This window comes from Vombatus ursinus, unplaced genomic scaffold (assembly GCF_900497805.2).
Source record: "Vombatus ursinus unplaced genomic scaffold, bare-nosed wombat genome assembly UNPS02014799.1, whole genome shotgun sequence".
Lineage (NCBI taxonomy): Eukaryota > Metazoa > Chordata > Mammalia > Diprotodontia > Vombatidae > Vombatus > Vombatus ursinus.
The window spans coordinates 49,709,291-49,734,771 of NW_020954577.1; the positions used below are offsets into that span (position 1 = coordinate 49,709,291).

General features: G+C 48.8%; 1 protein-coding gene across 1 annotated transcript; it reads left to right on the forward strand.

The window, feature by feature from the left end:
* Positions 1-16,549: 16,549 nt before the first annotated feature.
* On the forward strand, positions 16,550-19,161 carry LOC114050678 (homeobox protein Hox-A11-like). The gene is made up of 2 exons (XM_027872537.1): positions 16,550-17,273; positions 18,929-19,161. Exons 1-2 carry the CDS (start codon positions 16,550-16,552, stop codon positions 19,159-19,161), a joined length of 957 nt encoding a protein of 318 aa, XP_027728338.1.
* Positions 19,162-25,481: the final 6,320 nt, after the last annotated feature.

Sequence of the window (25,481 nt, forward strand, 5' to 3'; positions counted from 1 at the left end):
TGGATTTTTTTTTTTTAATCGAGAGAAGAGGCTACTTTTCTGCGGAAAGTTGCCGAACTCGTTGCCTTGCCCACATTCAGATAATAATAATCAATAATAAGGAAAACGATCACAGGAGAGACAGCGGCCCTCTTCTTTCCTAAAGAGATAGCTGTGTCTTTGACGGAACCTCTAATGTTTTGTTTTGTTTTTTAAAAAACAAAAACAAAAACAAAAAACCTTGCGATAAGAAACGGTTAAGACTTCACAGTTCTCCTGAAAGCCCAAGCTGACTGACTGTAAATGCCCAACTCTAGAACCCAAACGCCAACCCCCAAATACGCAATTTCAGATAAGTTACGCATTTACTGAAATCCTGTAAGTATTTATGTGACCTTTGCATTTTAGGACGCTCTCTTAAACGGTTAGAAAATGAAAGCTGGTGAAATTCACGAGGTCATGGTCAACATCTGCCTTTATTAAAAAAAAAAAAAAGTTCCCCCTACGTTTGCGATCCCAGTGTATGTGGGATGGCTGCTCAGGTAACTAACTCCGAGTGAAAATGTCCACTTGCTGGATGGTAAAGCTAACGCATTTATTTTATTTTTTATGTATAGACAGAGAGGAAAGAAGGTACTGGAATCCTGAGGGCAGAAATATCAAGAGAGATGGGGAGAGAACAGGGAAAGAGGCAGCATTGGGGAAGGAAGATTTCTAGTATGGGTGGTGAAGAAGCCAAGCCAAGCTCTGGAGGATAGGAAGCAAATGTCTGCTTAGAAAAAACCTTAGAAGAGTTTTTAATTGCTGCTAATAAGCAGATATCGTGGCATTTGGACTGTATTTCCCGCCCCTCCAAAACTATTGATTTTCCAAAGGACTCCACATCTTTTAATCCGCCTTTGCTCTCCCAAGACACCTTCTAGCCTAATCCTGTAACGACCACCAAAACAACATCACAATTCGAGAAAAAAAAAACAACCCTTCTAACTCTTGTCAGACCACGGATAGAGTACTGGTTAGAATTGGCCTTTTCTATTCGATGAAGCTTTTTTTCCGGAGGAAAAAAAAAATGGGGGCTAGAAAACTCAAAGCCGAAATCCATTCTTGCCCCCCAGAAATATTTTGATTTCTATAGCCTATATTTTGATCATTTAAGTAATTAGTTTTTTTTTTTCCTTGTTTATCATCTGTTATGAGACCGCATTAGGCAGTGTTAGGGATTCGTCTTACAGCACCTTTTTAATCAATCAGTTATTTCAACCAGCACGTTAGACTTGTTCTTATTCACTATTAAAAAAAAAAAATGCTATCTTGTAAATAAAGACATTCAGCGCACTGTGAACGATGTATCTGTGCACCCTCATTTTTTTATATTTCTACTGAAAATGAAAAAAATCTAAGACATGTAGATAGTGATCTAGTGATGTTTATTCTGTTAATAAAATAGTCACTGCCATACAATCTCAAGGAAATACTGTTTATTTTCCTACCCTGGACATGCGCTACTCGGAGAGTGAAGACCCAGCTTTATCTCATCTTTTAAAGCTAGGACCCTTCTTTTCTATTCTCAATCCAGCGTTAGCAATTCTTTCTATAAATTTTTGAGCAAAGGGCAAAATTTCCCTGTCTCTAGATTCAGTCTGACGATAAGTGCTTAGGAGAAGGTTAAAAAATGTCAAGTATTTTGAAGGGGGGGAAGAGAAGAAAAGAAGAAAAAAAAGAAAGGAGGAAGGAAGGAAGGAAGGAAAGGAAAAGACAGTCTAAATTCTCAGGCTTTCAGTGGAAAATGAGAACCAGTTGTGAGTATCAGAAATGCCAAGGCCGCCGTATTTTAAGGTCTTTTGATAGGTCTGGAAGTGTCTAAAAGTGCAGGTTTTGATATTTGTTGCAATGACAAGCCTAAGAAAGGCCCTAAACCTTGACCTTGACAAAAAAAGACAATTTGTGACCTTGACTTTTGACAGCTCATGAATCGGCCTCTTTGGGATTGGTGGATCAAGGGCGCCACCTGGTGTTTCAGTGAATTGTTGTCATTCTCCTTGTCTTAATAGAGTCGAAAGCTGTTCGGGGGGGTGGGGGGAGAGGGGATGGAGAGGCGATCAATTCTAAGGCCTCTTCTAAGGCAAATCTGTTCTTTTCGGGGGGACTTTGGGGGTGTTGGCTGCAGAAGAACAAATGTAAATAAGTGCAATTAAATAGGTTTGTGAATACTTGACATTTGGATGGATACATCAAAAATTTTAAGAGAGCTATGTACCACCAGGCTTGGAAATATTTTGTAAATGTTGTGTCCAGTTAAAATGTTGTAGGCCATTGTTGGCAATGTGTAATGATTTATGAAGTTAAGAGAATCATCTCTGTACTCCTCTGCTTTAGGTGACATAGAATCTCCTTTAAAAATTCTAATAATAATGGTCAGTCTAGTTCATTTTAATAATGGGTCTTTTCTGCTGTGTCCAAAGTACATGGATGCATTTTCAAAGCTGAATATGTTGGTTATAGTACAGGAGGCCTCCCTAAATTACCTTCCTTTCCTTCCTGTGGACTCCTAAGGTGGTCTACCACCCTAATTAGAATTATTGGGGAGCCTTTACGGCAAATAAAAAAAGGTTTTAGATGCCTTGCTAACTACAGACTTCTAGAATTACATTTCAGAAATTCAAAGAACCCTACCTCTTTAAAGGTCAATATGGAGACCCTTCTAGATTTCAGTGCTACAGATCTGACCCTAAGAGTCATTCATAGGGGAAGTCCATTGGTGGCCCAGAAATTGAGTATTATTTTGCTAGCATACAGTCATGAGTTGAAAGCTTGTGAGATTTGCCTGTTGTATTTTCAGAAAGAAGATATATATTTACTATATAAACAGATATAATGTTTTTATATATGAATACACTTATATGTCCATAGAGGTGTTGTGTGCATGTTTTAGATATGTACATTCGGTAATGTGTGTACACACACATAGGACTTTATGTTCAGGCTTTTGTTGGAAGGTTTGACTTTCTGTTTATATTGGAAATAGGACCTCACTAATGATAGGCTGAAGACTACTTTATCATCGCATGGAATAATACAGTCATGTTCAGTCTTGAGCGACACAAACACACGCATAAACAACCCAAGAAACATCTCCCTCTGTTGTTTCTAGCACCTCAAAAAAGCTGGGCCTTTTTCTTTAAGATGCATAATTATACAGAGAAAGTGAAAGTATTTCTTATAACCCAGCCACCTTAAAAATTATTACCAGAGTACATCCAGAAAATGTAATCCTACTCTGGATATAAGGATTTTAAAGTTGTGTTTTGTTTTGTTTTTTTTTTTTGAGACAAATGACTATAACCTACCTCAGCTCTCTCCATATAAAATACACACTCACACATAAACACACCCCCAGTGTGTTTCCCAATGTAGCTGCACCTCAAGGGCGTCATAGGTTGGCTATAGACTCTTTGGGAAGGCCACAGAGCCTCTCTTATTCCTTTCCCATGTTTGTTTACTTGTAGACACGTAGTCAGGGAAACTTCTGTTGGTGCATGGGTATTAATTTCTAGAGAATGGAGTAATTTACTAATTATCCTGGCTTGAAAGGCTTGCAGGCAGCAAGCTGGGTGGCCTCAGGGGCTCAGACTTCGAAGGCCTGACACTAGCACCCAGCACCAGCTACTTCCATCTTGTTTTCTAGACGGGTCCCACAAGAAGACATGTAACCAGATTAGTTAGGGGAATGGAGGGATTGGAGAGGAGGCAGATTTTTATGGTTCTAGAGATGCTGCCATGATGTTGATGGCGTTCCTTCACTCCTCTCTTATTTAAAATGTTCGTTAATCTGGTAGATGATGATAGTAGCTGCCATGGCTTGTGGAGCCCTGACACAGACCAACAGAGCAGAGAGAGCTGGGTAATGCCCAGGCAGTTCTCGTCTTCTCCTTTTCCTTCTTCTCCTTCTTCTTCTCCTCCTCCTCCTCCTTCTTCTTCCGCTTCTTCTTTTCCTTCTCCTCCTCCTCATTTCCCTTTCCTCCTCCTCTTTATTCTCCTCCTCTTCTTTATTCTCCTCCTCCCTTTCACTTTCTTCCTCCTCTTTTTACCTCCTCTCCTTCTCTCTCTCTCTGCTTGCCCCCCCCTTCTCTTCCTCCCTCCTTCATTCCCCTGAAGCCTCCTAAAAAGCAAAGCAGGAGGGCTTTGGGTGCAGCTCGAAAACATTCATGAAATTGACTGACTCTCGACTTGGGCTAGCCCTGCTGCGACCCGGCCGGAAAAGACTTGTAGGCTAAAAAAACCCAAACCCAACCGTGTATACACCCAGAAGAGACAGGCAGATCACCAGTGATTAACGCTAGGCACGTTAGCCTTCTTTATTGCATCAGGGTTTTTTATGTAATAGAGTTTATTAAAGGCATTTCACAGAGAGAATTTGTAACACGTCGCAATGTGCATTCCACTGCTGTTTACGCACAGTCTGGAGTCTTTAAATAGACCTATTTTAAATTGCAAAGCACATACGTACACAAAAAAAATGTGAAATGGGACCCGTTGGGGAAAACACACACACACACACACACACACCCCTAAAATTCAGTCTTTTCTTAAAAAAAAACAAAACCAAAAAACCCTGAAGTGCAGAAATTCAACTCAGAGGGTCCCCTAGAGGAGGAAGGGGAAGACTTTCTCAACAGTGAGATAGGCTGAGTGCTTCTGCAGACTTTCGGAACAGTCGATGTGTTCATATTTGCTGGTGTTTTCTGGAACCGGTCTCTTCAGCCCCTTTCTTTCCACGGTTTCCCGGCTGGTCTGGAGCACACAAGGTCTTTAGATCCCATTCCGACTCCTGGAGCTGGCCGCTCTAGGGAGTCTTCCCCTCCCTCCCTCCCTCCCTCCCGGACCTCGAAGATGGAGACTAAGACCCGGTCCCGCCATTGATTTATGCGCATTCCTTTAAATTTGATCGAATGCGTGTCAACAGCCCGGGACCTGGCGGAGAAGCCGAGAAATGCCCAGCCAGTCGCTCACGTCCCATTTTTCATAAGCAAAGATGCAGCCGATATCCGAGAGGAGATTTATGCAGCGCTCCCCGGACAGGCACGCCAATTAAGTTTTCATCTGCTCGGGCCAGCGGGTAAATAATAGGCTGCTTAATTCCTTCCGAAACGGGAAGGGCCCCCTTCGGCGGACTCCGCACCTTCTCCCCAACTGCTCCTACCTACGGGCGATGGGGGCGATGATGGCGCGGCTTGTTTGTTGTTTTAATTTGCAGTTAAAAAAGAGAAAAGCTGCGAGGCCATAAATATTCTTCTGCCCCAAGTCCCTCTAGCCAGGCTGGCCCAGGCCTCCTTCGGTTGGTCTGCTTACGGGCACAGACCTGGGGCTGCAGAGCTATCGCCTAATCTGAGCTGAGGCGCGGGAAGGCAGATTTGCAGACTCCTTTCTAGCATGAGCAGCACCCCACCCCTCCATTTCAGAAGGTCCAAACAAGCCTGGGGGAATAGAGGCAAGATAGGGGGAACAGAAAGGGTGGTGGTTTGGATAGGGATCTGTCGCACACATACACACTAGGCTTTTCTTTCATTTGGGACGGGTGGACGAATCCCAGCTACAAAGCGAAAAGTTTTAGCAAAATGGTACCCGAATACACATCCCTGGATCTTGACAGTAGTTCTAAGCTTGGGAAAATCTGAGAGAAGGGTAGTGTGTGGTGTGAGTAGAAAGCAGGCTAGGGCGGGGTGTACCTGTGTCCCAAGGGCGCTGGCATCGAGACCGGTTTTGGGGCTGTGGGACTGGGGATCTGCTAGGGAGGCAGATGCCAGCTCCCAAGACTCAGCTAGGCACTTCCGACCCTAGCCCTAGACCAAGGCTGGCATTCTCAGCTGATGTATGTTGACGTCACTGAAGCCTTGGAGTTGGGTTCTGAAAGATTGGATTCATTTGGGTGTTGTTAGAGAAGGTCTGACACGGTAAAACGAAAGGCTGGATAGATTGTGTGGGCCCCCACCCTCACCAGGCCCCAGCCTTCCCTTCACCAGGCCAGGGTTCCCGACAAGAGAATAAGTGGGTATTTAATCGCACTCCGTCTTAATTCTTGGCAGAGAAGACGGCGGTTTGCAACGGGAAATAAAACTTGACAGCGACATATTTCCTAAAAGGAATTCTAAGACTGGCTGAAAAGAAACTGTGTTTTTCTCCACCAAATACTTCCGCTGGAAAATCCTGTATTTGTTTAGGCGCTGTTCGGAGTTCTGGGAGTTCTGGGTTCCCTGGCCCGCCTGCAGAGCCCCTGCCGGTGGAGGGTGGCCCTGGGAGCTGTCTGCCGCCTCTCCAGCGGCTCAGAAGGTCTGCCTGGGCTGCCTGGAGAGCTAGCGGCAGTTAGAGCTTTCCTAGAACTCGGGCTTCAGGCCCAGGAGGTCCTTTCTCAGGCCTGATGATCAGGCATCAGGAGCCCAAGACTAAACACAGGAGAACGCTGATTCTCGGGTATGGGCGAGATTTGTTTTGTTTTAAGGGAGAATGCAAAAACAAAACAACGAATGAGCCCTCCGTGCCAAGGCCTGTCGCACCGACCCTTTCTGAAGGCTGGGTCTCCTAGGGACCTGAGAGGGACAGTCGCCAGAAAGATCTGAGAACAGAGGGACTGGAGCTTTGGCTATCTTGCCTTTTTCTTCTCCCCCCACCCCGAGCCAGAGACCTTCATTGCTGGGTCAAATGTTGCAGAACACGCTGTGGTCCTGTAGTGATGGAGGGTCCAGATAGAGGAGAGGTCTGTGAGGACCCGCCTTGGTTGACTTAGGCGTAGTAAGGATAGCTGCATTTCTGGTCTGGTCAGGCTGGAGGGCGGAGGAGGCTCTGCTCTCCGCCGTCATTGTTGCCCCAGGCTCTCAGGCTGGGTGGCGACCTTACACAAAGCCTGGGATTGGGGAGAGGGTATGAAGCTGAAGGTAGTGGAGAGGGGAGGGGAAATTCTGGTTTACCCAAGACAGGAGGACAGGAATAGGGACTGTACCGATTGCCATTGGGTGGAATAGCATTAGAAAGTTCCCGAGATAAAGAGGCATCTCTCCTCCTCCCTCCTTTACTCCCCCCTCCCTCGCCCTGCCCCCCCTTCCCCCTGTAGAGTGAAAGAAAGCGCCCTCCTCAGCGGCGTAAAGGTCAAGTCCTCTCTCGCGCGCCATCCACGGTCATGTCTGTGGCCAGGCTCTCTTCGTGCTGAAAGAGAGTAGAGAGAGGGGGCACTGGCCTCTCCAGAGCCCACCCTGGACTCTGGGGATGGGTGGGGGGGGATGGAGACGGCCGCTGAAACTCTCCAGGCTTTCTTTGTGACTTTGTTCTCTCTCAGACTTGTTAATTCCTGGCAAAATGTTGAAGGAGAGCAAACCTGGCTGCTTGGAGTACCGACGTGTTCTTTATTATTGTGTTTTTCCTTTGGGAGGGGGTTGTTTTGCTCTGAAAACCGTCTATCTGCATGCCTCCCTCCCTCTCCTCCGCCGATAAAGTGACTGAAGAAACAAATCCTGCCGCTGAAGATGGCTGGTCGGCCTCTCCTCATCCCTTTCGGGGGGGGGGGGGGAGTGAGAGAGAGAGAGAGAGAGAGAGAGAGAGAGAGAGAGAGAGAGAGAAGAGCCCATCAGCGGATTATGGGGGCTAAGGAGGTATGCAGGGCCTGCCTCAGGACCCTGAGCCCCCTCTGCAGACTTCTTCTGGACACTGCGTTGACACCAAGGACCGGCCACCTCGAGCATGCAGTCTCCACCAGGGTAAGAGTCGAGAGAGTGAAGCGCTCAAGGGTGGGGTGGGGCTGGTGCATGGCTTGGGGCTTAGAGGGGGACTTATTGGAAGACAACGGTGCCGTCGATCTGGATTGAGATCCTGTCTGGAGATCTCCTGGGCAGGCTGGGGCCTGGGCAGTTTATTTCGGATTTTTTTTTTTTTTTTTTTGCTTCCTCTTTTCCATTTGTAAAATTCAGGCTGGTCTGGCCGAGTTTGCTGAAAGAAGGCTAGGGCTTAGGCCCCAGGGGCCTTTTAGGTGCCCAGATACAAAGCCTAAATATGGGCTGGGGGCAATGAGGCCAAGAGGGCCTGCGAGTGGGAAGGAGAGGCAATTTGGGTGCCATGTGGGAGGGGGAGGGCTACCTCCCTTCTTTGGGTTCCCGAAGCCCCACTGATGCACGATTCCCTTAGGCCCCCTCCCTCCCCCTGCCCCACACCGCTTTTGGCATCTGATAGGTCCTGAATCTCAGCGCCAGGACTTTGAGCCCTGGTGACCTTGAGATAGGACGGAACCAAGTCCTGCAGAGATTCATAATGGTGTTTTGGGCAAAACTCTCTTGTCTCTCCTTTATCCATTTTGGCAAAACAAAACAAAACAAAACAAAACAAACAAAAACAAACAAACAAGCGCGCAAGCGCGCGCACACACACACACACACACACACACACAGGAAGGGTAATTGCCAGGGCCCAGCGAGCACCCCCCAGCAGGCCTACTCTCTTCGTGCCTCCGGCCTGTTCCTAGGGCGTCTGTAGCTCCGAAATACTTCGCCTGCGTTTTTAATCGCTCCTGCCCACCCGCTGTTCAGCCTTATCCCCACTGCGGGTAATGATTGGCACATGTCTAAAGCAAACCAGACGGCTCAAAATGAATCCAAAGGGGGCCCCTGGAAATCATTGTTGAAAAGGAAAGAAAAGCCCAGAATCTCCCTCCTCCCGATATCCACACACCCCCATCTGTTCACTGCTAACTGAGGGAAAGGATTCTGGGTTGTGTGCATTTAGGCAGTCTGTGGAGTTCTTGGGGAGACCCTGAAACGACTAGGCCCGGGCCAAAGCTCGTTAGCCCAAGAGCCACATCCTGATTTTCGTTACAACCAGACTGAAATGTGAACTGCTGCCCGCTGGATAGAATGTCAGTCAAGAGTAACCAGAATTATGGAGGGCGACAGAGAACCGAAAATGCTCCTAAAGAGATCTTCTTCCCCCCTCATCCTATCACCCACACCACCCCCAACAACACACCTCCAGGGCCAGCCCCCCCCCAAAAAAAAACATAGCAAAAACAGAGAGACAAAGCATCCAAAACACGGGGCTACTCTTTATTTCTTTGGGAACAAGAGGAGAAGCAGAAGCGGAGCTAGTCCCTGTTCAGGGCCGAGCTGTGTGCCCAGCTACTGTCCTTCCACTAGGGCCTGAGAGGCAGGAACAGGCTTTCTTCGTTAGCAAACAAGGCTGGCCAGGCTGGAACAGAGGCCCCAGCACAGTGGGGAGGGGAAGAGGAGAACCCCTAACCCGATAGGGAGAGTCCTCCCTCTGGTCTTTGAAAGCGCCTCCAGGCCAAGCCAGACAAAGTTGGCCCCAGATGAGCTCAGAAGACGAGTGCAGGGGAAACTGACTCTGTTCTTGATTAATAAATGCCAACAAAATCAGACCGAAAGACAACCCTATCGGAATAGTCATTCAATACAAAGCTTCTTGAACCAAAGGATGCAGGGAGGATGGGGGTCTGCAGGAACTCAAGTAACCTTCCTTGGAAGAATTGTCTATTTGATCTCCTCCCTGGCTCCCAACTTTTGACAGCAATGAGAATAAAAATAATCGTCAGAAGAATTTTTTAAAAAAATGTTCCTTCCCTCCGGAGTCAGTGTGGGGAACCTGGACATATTAACCAGATTTTGCTCCCAACCGAACCAAGAGAGTCTATACGCAGAGATAGAGGAAACAGAATCTGGAATTCTTAGGGTGTCTATTAGGCTCGTATTCATAAGATATTGGTGGCAGGAAAGATTTAGAATAGGTAACTATCCACCATGAAGATAGGTATCATTCGTGTTATTATTATTGTTGTTGAACTACTGGTTTGAGAAAGCACAAATACCAAGTCAAGCCTGTCTGAACAGCAGTGGGGAAGGAGCCAAAGGCGGTGTGGCTGCTGGGTTTGTGAGCAGGGGAGCTGAGAGGGGGCCAATGGCGGAGGGATAAGCACAAATTCTTCAGGTCACCTGGTGATGATCATAGCTGCTTTCTTGAGTTTTTGCGCTCTAACTATAGCGGCAGCTGAGCTCTGAAATGAGAGAAAGGAAGCCATGGGTGGGCTTGTGTGGCCTCTCCTGGATGAAATATTGGGGGGGGGGGAGGTAGACTTCCTCCAACAAACCACACATCCATATCCAGTGACTTACATAGAAAACTTAGCTGCCCCCAATTGGCCATCTAACTTTTTTTTTTTACTACCATATCTGCAGGTCCCAAATATGAGGCACTAGGAACCTCTAACGCCCTTAAAAAATATATATATATATGCGTCTAAGTGTATATGTGTGCGCGTGCCCACGTGTATAAATACATATATATGCTTTAAAATGTGTTTTTTTTCTCCGAGATTCCACAAGTCTAAGATACCTTAAAAACTGACTTTAGCAGCCAACATCCTGAGGCCACTCGTTCTAGATGTTTCTTCTCCCCACCCATGGATGCTTGTGGAGTCTTGCACCTGTATGAGAAGACACAGAGAGAAATGAGTTAACGCGTTAGTTTTGTAGGGGCTATTGTTGTTTCTGGATTTGGTGGTTTTTCGGGGTTTTTTTGTTTTTTGTTTTTGAGAGGCTTGAGAGAGGGGATAGAGGGGACACAGCCGTCTAGACGAGTCAAAAGAGAGGACAAATCCTTGGTAGTTGTTATGGCCAAATTAATTTCCAAGATTATGGCAAAAAAAGAAAAGAAAAAGAAAAGAAAAGAAAAAAAAAAGGAAGAGGAAATAGGAAAAAAAAGACTCCTTGATTATCAGGGAAGTGGCCTTATTGAATCCCTCCCTGCCCCACTGTCCCAATCCCACTCCAAAGTTCATTCAGTACCCTGCCTTTTAGCCACCTACACACACACACACACACACACACAGAGTAGGCTTCAGCTGAGTCTCAGAGCCTCCAGCTGGACGAGAATCAACAGCAGGTCCCTGGAATCGGAGAGAGACGAGGAGAAAGAGGGTGGCGAAGATAAAGACTTAGATCTGGCTTTCCAAGGACAAGCTGAAGTGTAACTGAGGGTAATGACCGTCTGCATTGGTCTAGAATCCAGCGGGAAATTGCCAAGCCCCAGCAACTCCCCCTGTCCATTCTTTTGTGCCCATGTTCCTCTTAGCGGGGAGCCTTTGGATGGCCGATCTTACTAGTAGCCATCCTTCCTTGGCGATCCGAGGAAGGGAACTTGGGCTGAAGACTGCGGCTGAGGAAGGCAGAACTCTCAGTGGGAGCTGCACGCATCCGTGTCAGCAGGACTGGGCTTGCAGAGAGGGAGGATGTGTGCCGGAGGTGGGGAGAATCTGACTGCGGAGGGGGATTGAAGAAATTAATGTCCCAGCTCCAAGAAGGCTGCCGAGCTGAGACTCAAGAGGATGTTTACATTGGGACGAGATTTCATAAGCTGGGCATTTCCTTGCACCTAAAATGGGTCCGAATGGGTGACTTCCGATTTCGAACAAGCCCTGACTTCTGGGCCCAGATCCTGGAGGAGAAACCGCCTTGGTGTGTTGCTAGTGAGCAGGCAAGAGAAAAGCGAAAAGTGTCAGCCCTGTGGAGGAGAATGGCCTCGATTCGAGACATATCCAATCCTTCTCGAGAGGGAGGAAGGAAGGAAGGAAGGAAGGAAGGAAGGAAGGAAGGAAGGAAGGAAGGAAGGAAGGAAGGAAGGAAGGAAGGAAGGAAGGAAAGGAGAGAGAGAAAGAGGGGAGGAAGAAAAGAAAGCAAAGAAGGAAGAAAATATCTCCAAAAGGGGGGTGGGAAAATTGATGCGATAAGACCTCAAATCAAAACCAGGTGTATTTTTCAAAGTCAGACTAGTGTGTGGACACTGGGGACTTCAGACCAGCATAAAGTACATCTTTCCCTTTGGGCACTCGCCTCTGGAGCCCACCCACCATATAGCGGCGGCCAGAGGGTCCCTATCCAGAAAAGAAAGTCTGAGGCGAACGGCCCAGAGCCAATTCTGATTGAAATGGCTAGCCCAAGTTCGGAGTATGAGGGCGAAACGGGGTCCCAGCTTTCCACCCACCTCCCAGCCTTTCTCTAGCCCACTGCCCACCGATGGCGGTGGCCCAGATGCAGAGAGGCCGGGGAAACTGGACAATAGCTCGAGTTCCCAGCCTGGCTCCTCCGCCAAGTCCAAGGCGAGGGTTTGGTTTGTTTTTCCGGCCAGCCCCGCTCGTTATGCGCTTCTGCATTTCCAAGTCTGCTTTGGATCACTGCTGTCCTAGGTGACTTGGATGCCAGCAGATGTGGCCTCTTTTTTCCTCCTTCTCTCTTTTCTGCAAAAATGGATTTCACCCAAACATGCATCCAACGGGACCAGAGTAACCAACTCTCCCAAAGCTGTAGAGACCTTGAAGTTTTTACACAACAGCTAGAAGGAATTGTACTCTTTGCCTCTGTTCATCAGAAGGACGCAAATCCAAATGTCCAGACTTCCTGGCTTTGTTTTCCTTCCTCCGAAGGAATTTTTAGGCACTTTACATAAAGCTCTTAAGAAACTCCATGTTGACCAATAAAATTAAATAAATCGAATGCAAGCTATGAGGTCTATCTCCTAGGCTATTTGACTATCTTCCCCCCTGTGCGAAAATGCAGTTTGCAAGACCAGATCGCCCTGACAAACGTCAGAGCTTTGGTTCTTCCTTACCTGGGAAAGCTTGGAGAACCTGGGAAAAGGGACCTGATGTGCCCAGGTTCTTGCCTGCCCTTCCCACGTCCGCTGGCTCTCTTCCTGAGCTGAGTGAGCTTTGTGCCCTTGGATTGGGCCTCCTGAAACAGCTTCAGACAGGCAAAGAGCAAAGTCAAAATCAACTGCCTACGCCTTTTCCCTGGCAGCCTTGAGCCTCTTCCCCCCACCCTTCACCACCTCTTCCCCAATAACGAATATTCTCTCCTGTTCATAAAAAATGAGCAAAACAACCAGCTCCCCCTCCACCCCAGTTATCTCCCGCCCAGGCATTTCGTGTAGGCTGGGAGAGTAATGAGTTAGGTTTCATTTAACAGCAAATAAAGCTGTGAACAGGACTGCTCTGACTGCAGGGGTGGTTCTCCCCTATCCCCTCACACCCTGCCTCTTTGCTCCCAGCCTTCCCCACTAGCAGTCCCAGAAGGTTTGCCAAACGCAGTTGGCCTTTCTTCCTCCCTTGGGTTCCAAAGCCTTCTCTTGGGACAGCTCTACTCCTGGGAGTTCACATACGTGCTATTCACAGCTCAGTTTTTTCAGTAACCACTGCAAACCTCCCCCACCACCCCCAGCCAGTACCCAAAGTCACAGCCAGGCCCCCTCCTCAGACCAGACACCCTGGCTGCACCTCCACCCTCTCCCCTCTCATTCTACACAGTGCAATCCTTGAAATCGTTTTTGTTTCCACATATCCTTGGGGGTGATGAGGGTAAAGGTGAAAACCGCCCCCCTTGCCACGATGGGAAAAAAAAAGATATGGAGCTGAAAAAGGTAAACTGACTGACACCCTCATACCAACCTTTTCAGGGTCACTTTTCCCCCTAAGGGAGGGGTGCAGTTAATTAAAAAGGAACAGCCAGGACCTGTGGGTAGGGTGGCACGTCCATCTCACTGCTGAGGACCGCGGGTTTGTCTGCTCTACCCCAAGCTGAAGTTGACTGCCAAAGGGCTATAAAGTCGGAGGTCTGTCTAGAACAGTTTTCGGTTCTCCTAGACGTCCCGTGTTCAATTATGGCCTTAAAAGCCCTCATACAAGTGCAAGAATAGGTTTGCCATCGCCCAGGGGCGGGGCGAAGCCGCGATGGTGGCGCCTTTGTTATCTCAAAGTCACTGAAATCCTTCAGACAGCCCTTTTGTTGGAGGGAGGGGGATGGTTGAAGGGGGGAGTGGATGGTGGGGGAGGTTGTAATTTTTATATCGAAACCTCAGCGCAGGAAAGAAAAAGGGAAAAGCCCTAAATCTCCAAAGAGGTACAATTTTCTTCTTCGGTTTTTTTTTTTCCCCTTTTCTTTTTCCGAGAGTAAGTGAAGGAGAGGAGAGCAGGCAGGAAGAAAACGTGTTACAACCTTGGAGTTGCCTCTGGAAATCCACGTTATTTCCTTGAAATGCAATCTCTTGCTGATGTTCTAGGGTAGAGAACTTCCTACTCCCTTCCCCTCAGCGCTGTCCCTCCCCCACACCACCCATTTATTTATCTACCTCAACCCAAGCAACAGAGGACAGAAATGGTGAGCTGGGAATGATGGAATCATCCTGAAATTTATTCCGCCAACCTTAAGAATTGGAAGGTCCTCTTGCCGCAGACCCTGATTAGAGTTCGTTAAATGGTGGTGTCCGAGGGATGTGATTTGTGAGAAGTAATCCTTGTAAAAAAAAAAAAAAAAAGGCATATAAACATAAATGCTAATAAATTAGTTTACTCCACTACAAAGTAATTACTGCGTATTATTGATATTTATAGCAGGTATTCAAATGGAATGGTGAGCCATCATTTGGCGAGCGAAAATACGTAATGAGAATATTTCTTTCCCGGAGCAAACATGATTAGATTTGTTATTAAGTCAGTTACGGTCAGCTCAGCAATAAATAAATAAATCAATGTTGACATTTAAATACTAGAAATCTTTGAATTTAGGCTGCAAATCCCCCCCCCCCAGATATGTAGATACTTTTGACCTCTGGGAGTGGGAGACGGGGAATGGGAAAGGTTAGTTCTTTTCATATTTCGAGTTCCTTTTGGTACCTTACCCCTGAAAGAGCCAGGAAAAGAGGGATGGAAAGTGGGATCAATTCCTAAGCACCCCAGCTTCTGCAGCGCCCTTTGTGGCTGGCTGCCACGGCCACCGATTTTTCCCTCCCTCTTCGCCCCCCCAAAACTGGGCAATTAAATGTGGCAGAACTGCCAGGATTTTCCTTCACTTCTTTGACTTTTTTCCCTTTCTCTAAAGCGAATAAGAATTAGATTGTCGGAATAACCACAAGCGTCTCTCTCTGTCTCTCTCCGACTATCTGTCTCTGACTCTGTCTCTGTCTCTTCTCTTGTCTTTCTGCGTGTCTCTCTGGTTCTCTGTGGATGTTTCTGTTTCTTTCTGGGTATCTCTGTCTCTTTCTGTCTATCTCTTTTGTCCAGCTGCCTCCTTCTAAAGGTGCTGTATTTGGCTCTCTCTTTATTTTCCTTGGTATTCCTCGTTCTGTGGGATGCACACCGAGACTTTCTAAGTCCCTGCCTTGCCCAGCCGCCGCTGCCTACTCGCTCTTCTCTTTCAAGTAAAGAAAGGCAAAGCCTTCACCGTGTTTTCAGAAACAGCTCCTCCTATTCTCTTCTTGGGGGTACCCACTCCCCCAGCACCCCTTCCCCAGGTCTGCCTGGGTCTGCCTGCTGCGGTGAAGCGGTGGCTGGGGAGTCATCGAGCATCCAGCCTGCTCCTGGAAAGAGTCTTACTTGTCAATTCCGAGTAACTAGGCTGGTGGCAATTAAGCAAGACTCGAAGTGTTTGTGGAGCCGGGACTCGCTTCATGGCCATTGGTTCCCCAAGCCATCAGTGCTAGGCATCGAGGAGAGCATGCAGCCTCTCTCCCCTCCCCAACCCACCCCCGGTCCAGACCTCTGCATCAGGGAGCTCCGAAGCTGGGGAACAAGCGTGGAAACGTGGGGGGGGGGGCAGTAGGAAGAGAGGAAGTGGGGGCGAAGAGCTAGAAAGATCCCGGGTGAGACGAACGCCCTGCATGGCTGAGTAAGTCGGGCAAAGCCCGGGTGAAAATCGCCTTGGGGGTTTGCTGAGGCCCCTAGTAAAGGGAGGGGAGTTATTGGAGCGCCTCGGAAGTGACCGTGAATGCGAGCGTGTAATGGAGCCACCGTGCAAATTGGACAAGCTCCAGCCCAGCACATTCACAGAGACTGAGGCTAGTCCTGAAACGGATAGACCGGGGGTAGGAAATGGGAGGGGGGCGAGTGGGAAGCAGGAGACCTTGACGGGAACGACTAGGGGGAGGCAGTGGGAAAGGGGAGTCCAGGAAGCCAGGGAGAAGGAGAGAGCCCGAGGAGGAACCAGAGACAGAAAGCACAAGCCCCCCCCCCCCAGCCCCAGTCCCTATGCCTCCACAATATCACCTTGGCTAAGGCTAGCAAGCTGCTAAAGGGGGGAGGGGTGAAACGGATAGTCGAGGTCTGAAGTCTGGGGGGGGGGGAGTGAGGCAGAGGCTCGAGCCACCCTCCCCCCCCAGGGGAGCAAAGCAAGGTCTGTCACGCGTCCGGCGGTCCTCGGAGGGTGCCCCAGCGAACATGAGTTACACTGGAGATTACTGAGCCTTGGGTGAGAATACCAAGTGCCGATCTCTTGCTTCCCTTGAGATGGCCACAAAGAAAGGAAAGGGGGGGGGGGGAGGGTTGGGGAGGAAGGGGGGGAAAGGGCCCAGACTCGCAGCTTGTCAATTTCAACATTTGGTCACATGACCAGCACCTCCCTGCTAAGGATGGGGATAGATTTCCACGTCAGCCTACGTCTCCAAATTTCTACTTCACGGATCTGCTTCAAAGACGCAGCTGCATCAGAGAATCATGTGGAGCTCAGCTAATGCGCCGAGAGCGAGGTAGCCCAGGATGGATTTTGATGAGCGCGTGCCCTGCTCGTCTAACATGTATTTGCCCAGTTGTACTTACTACGTCTCGGGTCCTGATTTCTCGAGCCTCCCTTCTTTTTTGCCCCAAACCCCATCTTCTCGCCCCATGACATATTCCTATTCGTCCAACCTCCCCCAGGTACAACCTGTAAGAGAAGTGACCTTCCGGGAGTACGCCATTGAGCCCTCCAGTAAATGGCACCCCCGGGCCAACCTGCCCCACTGCTATTCCGCAGAGGAGCTCATGCACAGGGAATGCCTGCCCGCCTCCAGCAGCGCGAGTGTGGGCGACATGCTGGCCAAGAACTCCGCCAACGTCTACCATCACCCCACCACCACGGGCACCTCGTCCAATTTCTATAGCACGGTGGGCAGGAATGGGGTCCTGCCCCAGGCTTTCGACCAGTTTTTCGAGACTGCGTACGGCCCCCCGGACAACCTGACCACCGCCACCTCCTCCGACTACCCGGGGGACAAGGGCGCGGACAAAATGCCCCCGGCGGCCGGGGCGGCCGCGGCTGCTGCAGCAGCCCCGCCAACTTCAAGTTCGGACGCCGGCGGCGGTGGCTGCGGCAGGGAGAATGCGGCGGCGGCGGCAGCGGCGGCGGCCTCAGCGGAGGAGAAGGAGAGGCGCCGGCGGACTGAAAGCGGCAGCAGCCCGGAGTCATCTTCCGGCAACAATGAGGACAAATCCAGCGGCTCCAGTAGGTATAAAGGCAGCGCCCCGCGCGCTCTCCGAGAGGGGACTTGGAAATGTAGCGCAGCCCCGCTGTTAAATTTTTATATGCTGTTTTATAAGCATATAAGGTTTATGAAGGGCCCTTAGATTTCCCCCAACAAAACTTTGTTATAAAAAGGCGCGATCACGTGGCGAGGGCTGAAATTGGCCGTGAAATACCCACTGGCCAATGGAGGCCTGAAAAAAAAAAAAAGGAAAGAAAAGCACCCACCCCGGTTCTTTTTTTTCCCACCCCCCTCACTCCCCCAGGCAGCCTCCCAGAGTCCAGGCTCCCGCTCCGGGGTCAGCCCTCTGGAAGGGGGGAAGCGGAGGGGGGGGCGCCTGTAAATTCACCCCCGAAAGAGAACCCGGAGCCTTTGATACCGAGGTAATCCAGCGCTTTTTATAAAAGCCATGTGTTGCGCCCAGAGTCTAGTTAGGGGCCCACATTCAAAGGCAGGGCTGATGTGTAACCACCTCCTAAGAGAACGAGGGAGAGGGAGCCGGGCTGCCCGGCTAGTTCAGCCCTCACGGCCCACGCTAGCAATATATTAGAAAGAAACAAATTAACCCAAAGCTGGCCTTTTTGTCCAAAGGAAGCCATTTTACTCAGGCACTGTGGCAATTACTGGCCGCCTTCTGTCCGGCGGCGTGTTCCTCCTCGCAATTGTTATTCAATCTGTCAGAAGGAGGTTTTTTATGTCTGTGGGGTTTTTTTTTTCCCTCTCCCCTCAACCCCTCTTTAAGACCGAGCTTGCCAAGGCTTTGAGAGACCGGGCTCTGTCTCTCCACATCCGCCCTACCTGCGGAGGATCGTATCTGGAAGGGACCTCGGAGAGGAGGGGAGTATTTGCTGAAATCTCGGGGAGTTTGCTTGAGAGAGGGGGGAAGGCAGGATCAGGGTCCGGTTATGGGGCTAGAGGAAGCGACGGCTCTGCCCAGGAGCCATTGCTTTTAACCAAGGGCAGGCTATGAGTCGGGACCGACTGGCCAAGTCTAGACTCAATGACCATTTGCCTCTGACAAAAAAAGGGGAAAGATTGTTTGCCAAACCCAAGCCCGATGGCCATGGCCGGGATGAAGGAGGTCTTACTGTGCCCCTTGAAAAACGCAAAGATGCCCCAGGTGCTAGGAGGTGAAATTTCCGTGAGCTGTTTGTTTAGTCTATTAGGGCCGTAAGAGTTTCAGGGTAGCTCCCGGCCCCCTTTAAAAGCTTCAGCCCCTGCAGCCTGTTGCTTGGGAGAACATGCGTTTCTGATCTGGAGTCTCGTGTGTTACCTTCATTGAGGGCGGGGGGGGGCGGTCTGGCTTGAAGTACTGACTTTTATCTGGGCTCTGCCTGGGGTCGTGTGAGGAGAGCTAGGTTCCTCGGCCAGTTTCCTGCAGAAATGATCCCCTTGCCCGGCCCGGCTTTGGTTTAGAGAGACGAGGTCGGCTGGAGAAGGGGAAGAAGGTGTCAGGAGGAGTCTGGTAGCCGAGACAGCCCGAGAGAGGCAAGACTAGGGGAGTGCCTAGCCCAAAGGAGCTGGGAGTCCCAGCTCCCTGCCCATGTTCCTCCGGTTAAGGGGTTAAGTTGAAACCTCAAGGCCACCCCTACCTCCAGACTCAGCCACCCTCTCTACCTTCTCTCTCATTCCACAGGTGGCCAGCGGACCCGGAAAAAACGTTGCCCCTACACAAAATACCAGATTCGGGAACTAGAGAGAGAATTCTTCTTCAGTGTCTATATTAATAAGGAGAAGCGTCTCCAGCTCTCTCGAATGCTCAACCTGACCGACCGCCAAGTCAAAATCTGGTTTCAGAACAGACGCATGAAAGAAAAAAAAATTAACAGAGACCGATTACAGTACTACTCGGCTAACCCGCTACTCTAAGAATCGGTCCCGCCTTGGGGGGTTCGTGGGGCTTTTTTTTTTTTCAAGAGGAGATTAAACTCAGATTTTGCCCTTGACAAGGTCAAGCCACACGGTGACTTTTCAGGAGGAAGGTGTAGAATCGAGAGACAGAGGGAACTGTGGGGTTCACACGCCAGAACAGCGCCCTGGACCCTCGGTGGGGTTTTGGCGTTATTATGGAGGACAATGGGATTGTCCTATTCCCATATCAACTGGAATCCATTCCATTGGGACCCCTGTGGCCCTTACGCGGAGTATTTTGGTCACTCCATGCCCCAGGGCGGAGCTTTTACCTTTTACTGTGACAGACCCTGCACCCGGGCTATGAGGAGACTATCTCCTTAGTTTCCAAAGGGAGGCATAGGACAAAGAGGGAAGGGATCTCCACACCTAGCTGTAGGTCCCTTTGCTTGGGCCCCAGTACAGGATGGCTGATCTGGGATGGAAGTGTCCGAGACCCAGAATATGCATCGAGGACTAGTGCGAAATCAAACTTAGAAAGGAAAAAACAAAAACAAGAACAGGAAACCAACAACACACCACCACGAACAAACTGCAAACTTTGGGAGGAGGGAGGAGAAGGGGTAGGGGACCGAAGAAGGGGAGTGTTCAGTGAGAGCAGGGTCCCCACTTCCCCTCAATGGAAAGGAAGACAAACAGTGCTCTCTCCAACAGCCGATGCGAAAAGAGACATACGAGATGGAACATTGGAAATGTTTCTGAAAGATTTCAGGTACCGACTCGCCCGATCCCTTTGGGAAAACAAACAAGTGCTATCCCAGCAGCCCCAGCCCTCTGCCCACCTGGAGAGACTCTGGGTTTTGTAGCGGGGAAGTAGTCGCGTTGGAGAGAGCCCTCCCGGGGCTCGGGCTGAGCCCCTGAACTTCAACAGTGGACCAGAGGGAGAAGGGAGAGAAAAGACAAACTCCCCTTGCAGGCTGTTGCTGACTCCCCAAACTTTCTTCAGGAAATACCTGTGGAGAGCGAGTTTGGCAAATCCCACCCAACACTTAATTGAAACGTGGATTTGTGCAATGCACTGACATTGGATCATTAAAAGCCCTTTCATCCAGTGTTGTTTGCAAAGGGAGGGAGGGAGGGAGGCAGGAATTCCGCGACCGGGCAGAGCAGGCAGACAATGTAAATACTCTGGTTCTGTTTTCTCCCTTCCAGTTGTGTGTGTGTGTGTGTGTGTGTGTGTGTGTGTGTGTCTGTGTGTGTGTGTGTGTGTGCGTGCTCGTGTGTCCCTCCTACCACTCCGTGTCCTAAAAAGCTTTGCCCGAAATCCACCAGGAAAGGAGAGTTGTTTGCAATTATTTTAAAAGAGAAATAGTCTATAGAGATATATATATTTCCCTGCAGGAACCAAAGCGATGGAAGAAAAATGCAATTTAAAGAAAAGGGAAGAATGAAAAAATATTTAAGGTTCTATATCTGTTTACAAAGGGAGCGATGTTCATGGCGAGGTTAATTTACTGGTGAGAATTTTGAATGTATGTTTCATACAGGAACAGTGTTTTACAAGACTTGTAAATAAAGAAACCATAACCTATTTTGTTTGAATACTTTTTTTTACATGTTTTAATTTGGGGGGAGAGGGGAAGGAAGGGGCTTTTCAAACTTGTGCAAAATCGGGGGTACCTACAAACGAATTGGGGGACAGTTAGCTTACCAAACGGGGCCTTGTCCTGCCTTACCACGATTCAGTGAGATGCAGTATCTTCATATTCCATCACTGTTTTGAGAAATGTATCGTCTCTATGTATGTACAGTGTTCTTTTCGTATGCCAAGGTATTGGGCTGCATGTATACACTGCAACGGGGCACAAGGAAAATAAAAAAAAAAGTAGAAACTTGATCATTTTTATCCTGGTTTGTGACATTCCTCTCCCTGACTCCTTCCCCTCACCAAATGCCTGAAATCAAATCACCCACAAATAGGGAACAAGGAAAAAGAGAAACACTGAGCCCACTCACTCTCCACTGACTAGAGAGAATTTGGTTCGGTTTGTCTTTCTTCATCCTAAGGGTACCCCAGGCTTCAGATGAAAAGGTTCAAAGGAAATCGATGTTGGAGGGGTAGGAACTTAATGGGGGTCACTAGGCTAAGAGTCCGTCCCCAGAGCCTCCACCACCTTGGCCAAAGCAGATTAAAAGAAAGTCCTGACTTTAGCCTCCAATAGCAAAGAGTTGGGGTGCTTCTCAGAGCGGGTCTTCAGGACAGACTCTGTTCTTCTCACCTTCCCAAGCTTCTCTGAGCTAAGCCCAGGGATGGGGTGGTGGGGAATTAGGTTTGTGGTGCGCTGGTCCAGGATCTTCATCAATCAGTTAGCCCGGAAAGGTACATCAGGAGACAAAATGTGTGAAAAATGAAGAAGGACTGGGCTGGGGGTAGCTCTTGGGGATCTTTCCAAAGGGGGATTCCTCTCCATTGATATACAAGGGAGCCTTTCCCTTTTATTCCTTTCCATTTTGTTGGGGGATTTTTTGGGGGGGGTAGAAAGTAGTCCACTTTTCTTATTGTTTGCTGGCTTTGAACTTCTATCTTGCTTTGGACATCACCCGTAACCTTGAGGTGAAGGGCGAACCAGCCAGGACCTTTTGTTGACCACCCCACCCCCTCAACCCCACCCACCCACCCAGTCAGGCGGGCGTCTGGCCCTGGGGAGAGGGATATAATCTGAGAGTGAGGAAGGGGAGCCTGTGTCTGTTTGTTTGTTTATCTGACTGGTAGGGCCTGCTGGATGCAGGTTGAAAAGCCAGCCAGATGGACAGAGAGATGCCTGGCAAGGAAATTAAGCAGACAGACTCACAGACAGAAAGGCCAGGATACTGAGGAATGGCAGGGGTTGGGGGGGGGGTGTGGGGGGCTGGGGGGGGAGGGGAAGAGGAGAGAGGAATCTCTGAGCCCTCCAGGCTGAAAGCAGGGACTTCCTTTTCTTGCTAGTTAAAAATTAACTGAAATTCGCGGCAAGTTGCTGGAGAGAGTGGAGGCCTAGAGCTGCTCCCTGGTCGGAGGATTTGATTTCCTGGCCCAATAAAAATCACATCCTCTTGGTTGCTGTGACAATGTGGTCATAAACCCGTCCGTGACCGGCCGATTTGCATATTTGGAATGCTCTGCTATAAACCCAGCCGAGGTTTTGAAGCAATTTCTTAGATGTAAAAATTAGATCTGAATAGCAGCGGTCTGGCCTCATTCGCCAGCTTCTCTTTATGAGAGGGAGCCGTCTTTAAAAACAGAGGACTCGCGCTCAGTCCTAGACGAATGGCGACCACGAGGTGGCGCGCTTCCGATCAATGTCAAAGCCGCCGCCGTGGGAGCCTCGGAGCCCTGCAAGAAGCTGGCTTGGCCTTTGTTCCTTTCAGATCCTAGGAGAAGCACGTTTAAATTATCTCACTTTCCCCTGTTCCCAGTCGCAAAAGGGGGTCCTCGAGATAGATTGTTAATCGCATTTAAATACACCTCCCATACACTCGAGAGGACGGGAAGGGAGAGCCAGCGGAAGAGATGGACAGTGCCTTAGGAACCCCACAAAAGGTAAGTGCCCACAAGTTTGAAGGTTCGAATCTCAGATGGTGTCCGTTTGAAAACGGCTCTGAGGGTTTGGTCAGGCCTGGTGGCCACCCCGCCTGCGGCCCACGCTTTGGGTTCAAGGTCCCCGGGGCTCAAGAGAAACGGAGCTCGGACACATTCGAAAAGTTGGAGATTTAACTCAGGGTTCTCCTTAGAAGCAATTGTCTGTCTTGTTTCTACTGTCACAACTTTGGTGGAGCTGCCTGGAGAAGCGGGCAAGTGGTAAGGGAGTAAGGTCATTTTTGTAGAGCTGCAGTTGTGTGTGGCGGGTGGTGTTTTGTCGGACGAGGTCTCTCCCTCTAAAAGTTTTACCGGTTGCAGCCTTAAACTCAGGCAGAATCAGAGGGCTCAATCCCTCGCTGGAATGTTTTGCTGTATATTCTGCAGGACAGCTAGTCCCCCCCATTCTAGTGCTGCTCCCTAATTCGCAAGCTGGCCTAGTGGGCGACCTTTGTTCTGAAGAGGGAAGGCCACTGGGCAGCGAGCAGATTCAGAGTTCTGCACCAGCAGAATTGGGAAGAGGTACTGGTAAATACGGATTTTCAAAAGCTTGCATTGTGCATGAACTCTGATAATGTAATCTCTCCGTCAGGGTTTTCATAAAACTAGATTTAAACAGACATAATTAATTTCTATTTTTCTAGGCTACGTTGTCCTCTCTCTCCCTCCCTCTCGCTCCCTCCTTCTCACTCTCCGTCTCTCTCTCTCCATATATATTTATGTATTTTCCTTTTTTTTTTGGTTTCATTCTTATTCGCTGTCTTCCTAAAACAGGCCCAGTTTCTGAAGCATGCAATCACGGGAGAAAAGCTGACCTAACTCACTTTCTCCCTCCATTCTCTAAATTTCCGAAATGGGTCATCCTTTCACTATCCCGTGCTACCGAATGAGGCTGAGACCTCGGGTGACTTCCTTACTCTGAGTCTGGTTCACTGGGTTCCTGGGTTCTGGAGGGTCTTTCATATTTCGTACTTGGGCCTACCCCTTCAAGGAGAGTGAAGGGCCATTTAGAGAGGGCAGGAGAGAAGACAGGCAACCTCTGAATTGTATGAAAAGGCCACTGGAAAGCCAGGGATGGCTAAAGAGGCTGATCTCTGAAGAAAGCAAATTTTTGATAGAGATCCTTGAAAGCAAAGGGCGCATCTATCAGCTTGGTTCAGGGCAGCTAAATTGGAAATGTTAACCTTATTGGAGATGAACGCGAAAAAGACGTCATTGGTGAAGAAAAATGCTTCTAAAATATGTGCGGCAATCTTGGGAAAGCTATTGACGGAATTCCAGAGTTCGTGGATTAGGCGACCTGGGACTATCTTGGAAATAGTGTTTATTTTTTGCAGGCCTTTACATCCCACTTCCCAATACTGCTAGAGAAAAATCGGGGAGTCCCACCATCCACTCTTTCGTCCTTTAAATACAAATTGTTTACCAATGGGATCAGCCTAGGAACTAGATTTAAAAACAAAACAAAACAAACTTCCTCCATGCAATAACAGTTTATTATTTCTCATCCTATGCAAGGGTTCATTTTGGAAGGAAAATTCAAAGTAAGGTCAAAGGGACGTTTCTCTGGCTGTAGAAAATGTCCAGGGTGACTCAAAGCTCCCAGGTGGTGGCCAGGCCTCTCTCATATAGTCAGGGACACCGATAGCAATCAGGGCCATTCCGGACTTTTTAGTAGAATCAGGGCTTGGGCGTGGGGGAGGCACGGGGCGCGGGCTTAGGCATCCAGAGGAAGCATCCGTTTGGGTCAAAGGCATTTTGAGTTAGTGAAAGAAAGGGAGGAAAGTAGTGAAACGAGGTGACAGGGGCCGTAGCTCCAAATGGATGTTTCTGCTCAAATTGTCCAAACACGTTGGGAAAAGATGTTTGGATATGGGAATATTTTATTGATGAAGGTAACACCACCGTATTTCCATGTGAAAGCCAGTTTGGTCTTAGGATAGAGTCCGGGTCTGCAGCCTTCTTTATAGTCATGGGGGGGGTGGGGTGGAAATCGGTGTTTAACTTGAGCTTACGCTGCAGCTGCGGAATCTGGGTTTTGTAATCCTCAACATGCCCAAATGTATTGGTTCCTCAATAGATGTGGCTGTATGTTCCGTGTGCACAAAGGGGATGTATGGTCCTTTTAATTGGAAAAATCTATGCTTCTAAAGTCAATAATAAATGTAGTTATATCTATAGAGAATATAACATGCTCACTTATATCTCGCGTCTGGGACGGGACTGGACCTCCTATTTCATTCTGATATAAATAATGAGGTACTACGTTGTATTGGAGAGAAAAGAAAAAAACTGTATCCAACATATTGATTACAATGCGATACATCCAATACATTGATTACAATGCAAACGCACACAAGGCCAAGGGAAAGATCTAAAAGCTTCTACCTTGTTGGAGTCACGGTTACATTGTATCATTTGTTCATTTGCAGGGAATTTCTTGCCCTCCCGGCTGGGCCCGCTTTACCCAGCACGAAAATATTTTAGTAAAGATAAAAATGAGCGAGCCTGTCATTCGTCCCCTCTGTTGGTACTCGGCTGCAGTGAGGAGGGGGTGGCGGGGAGCCGCCTACTTTGGAACCGATCCAGACCAAAAACCCATTTGGCTCTTCCACAGGGTCCTGACAAGTGACAGACAGAGAACTCTGAAATAGGGGAGCTTATGCCATTTTGTTTTAGGGGGAGCTCGCTAAGGACAGTGGTGGCCTTGGGGATTGTCTCT

Bases quoted from the DNA above. Each gene is read 5' to 3' on its own strand.
- LOC114050678 (XM_027872537.1), top strand. From the start codon at position 16,550: ATGGATTTTGATGAGCGCGTGCCCTGCTCGTCTAACATGTATTTGCCC. The intron at 17,274-18,928 runs GTAGGTATAAAG...CTCATTCCACAG, and splicing joins GGACAAATCCAGCGGCTCCA to GTGGCCAGCGGACCCGGAAA.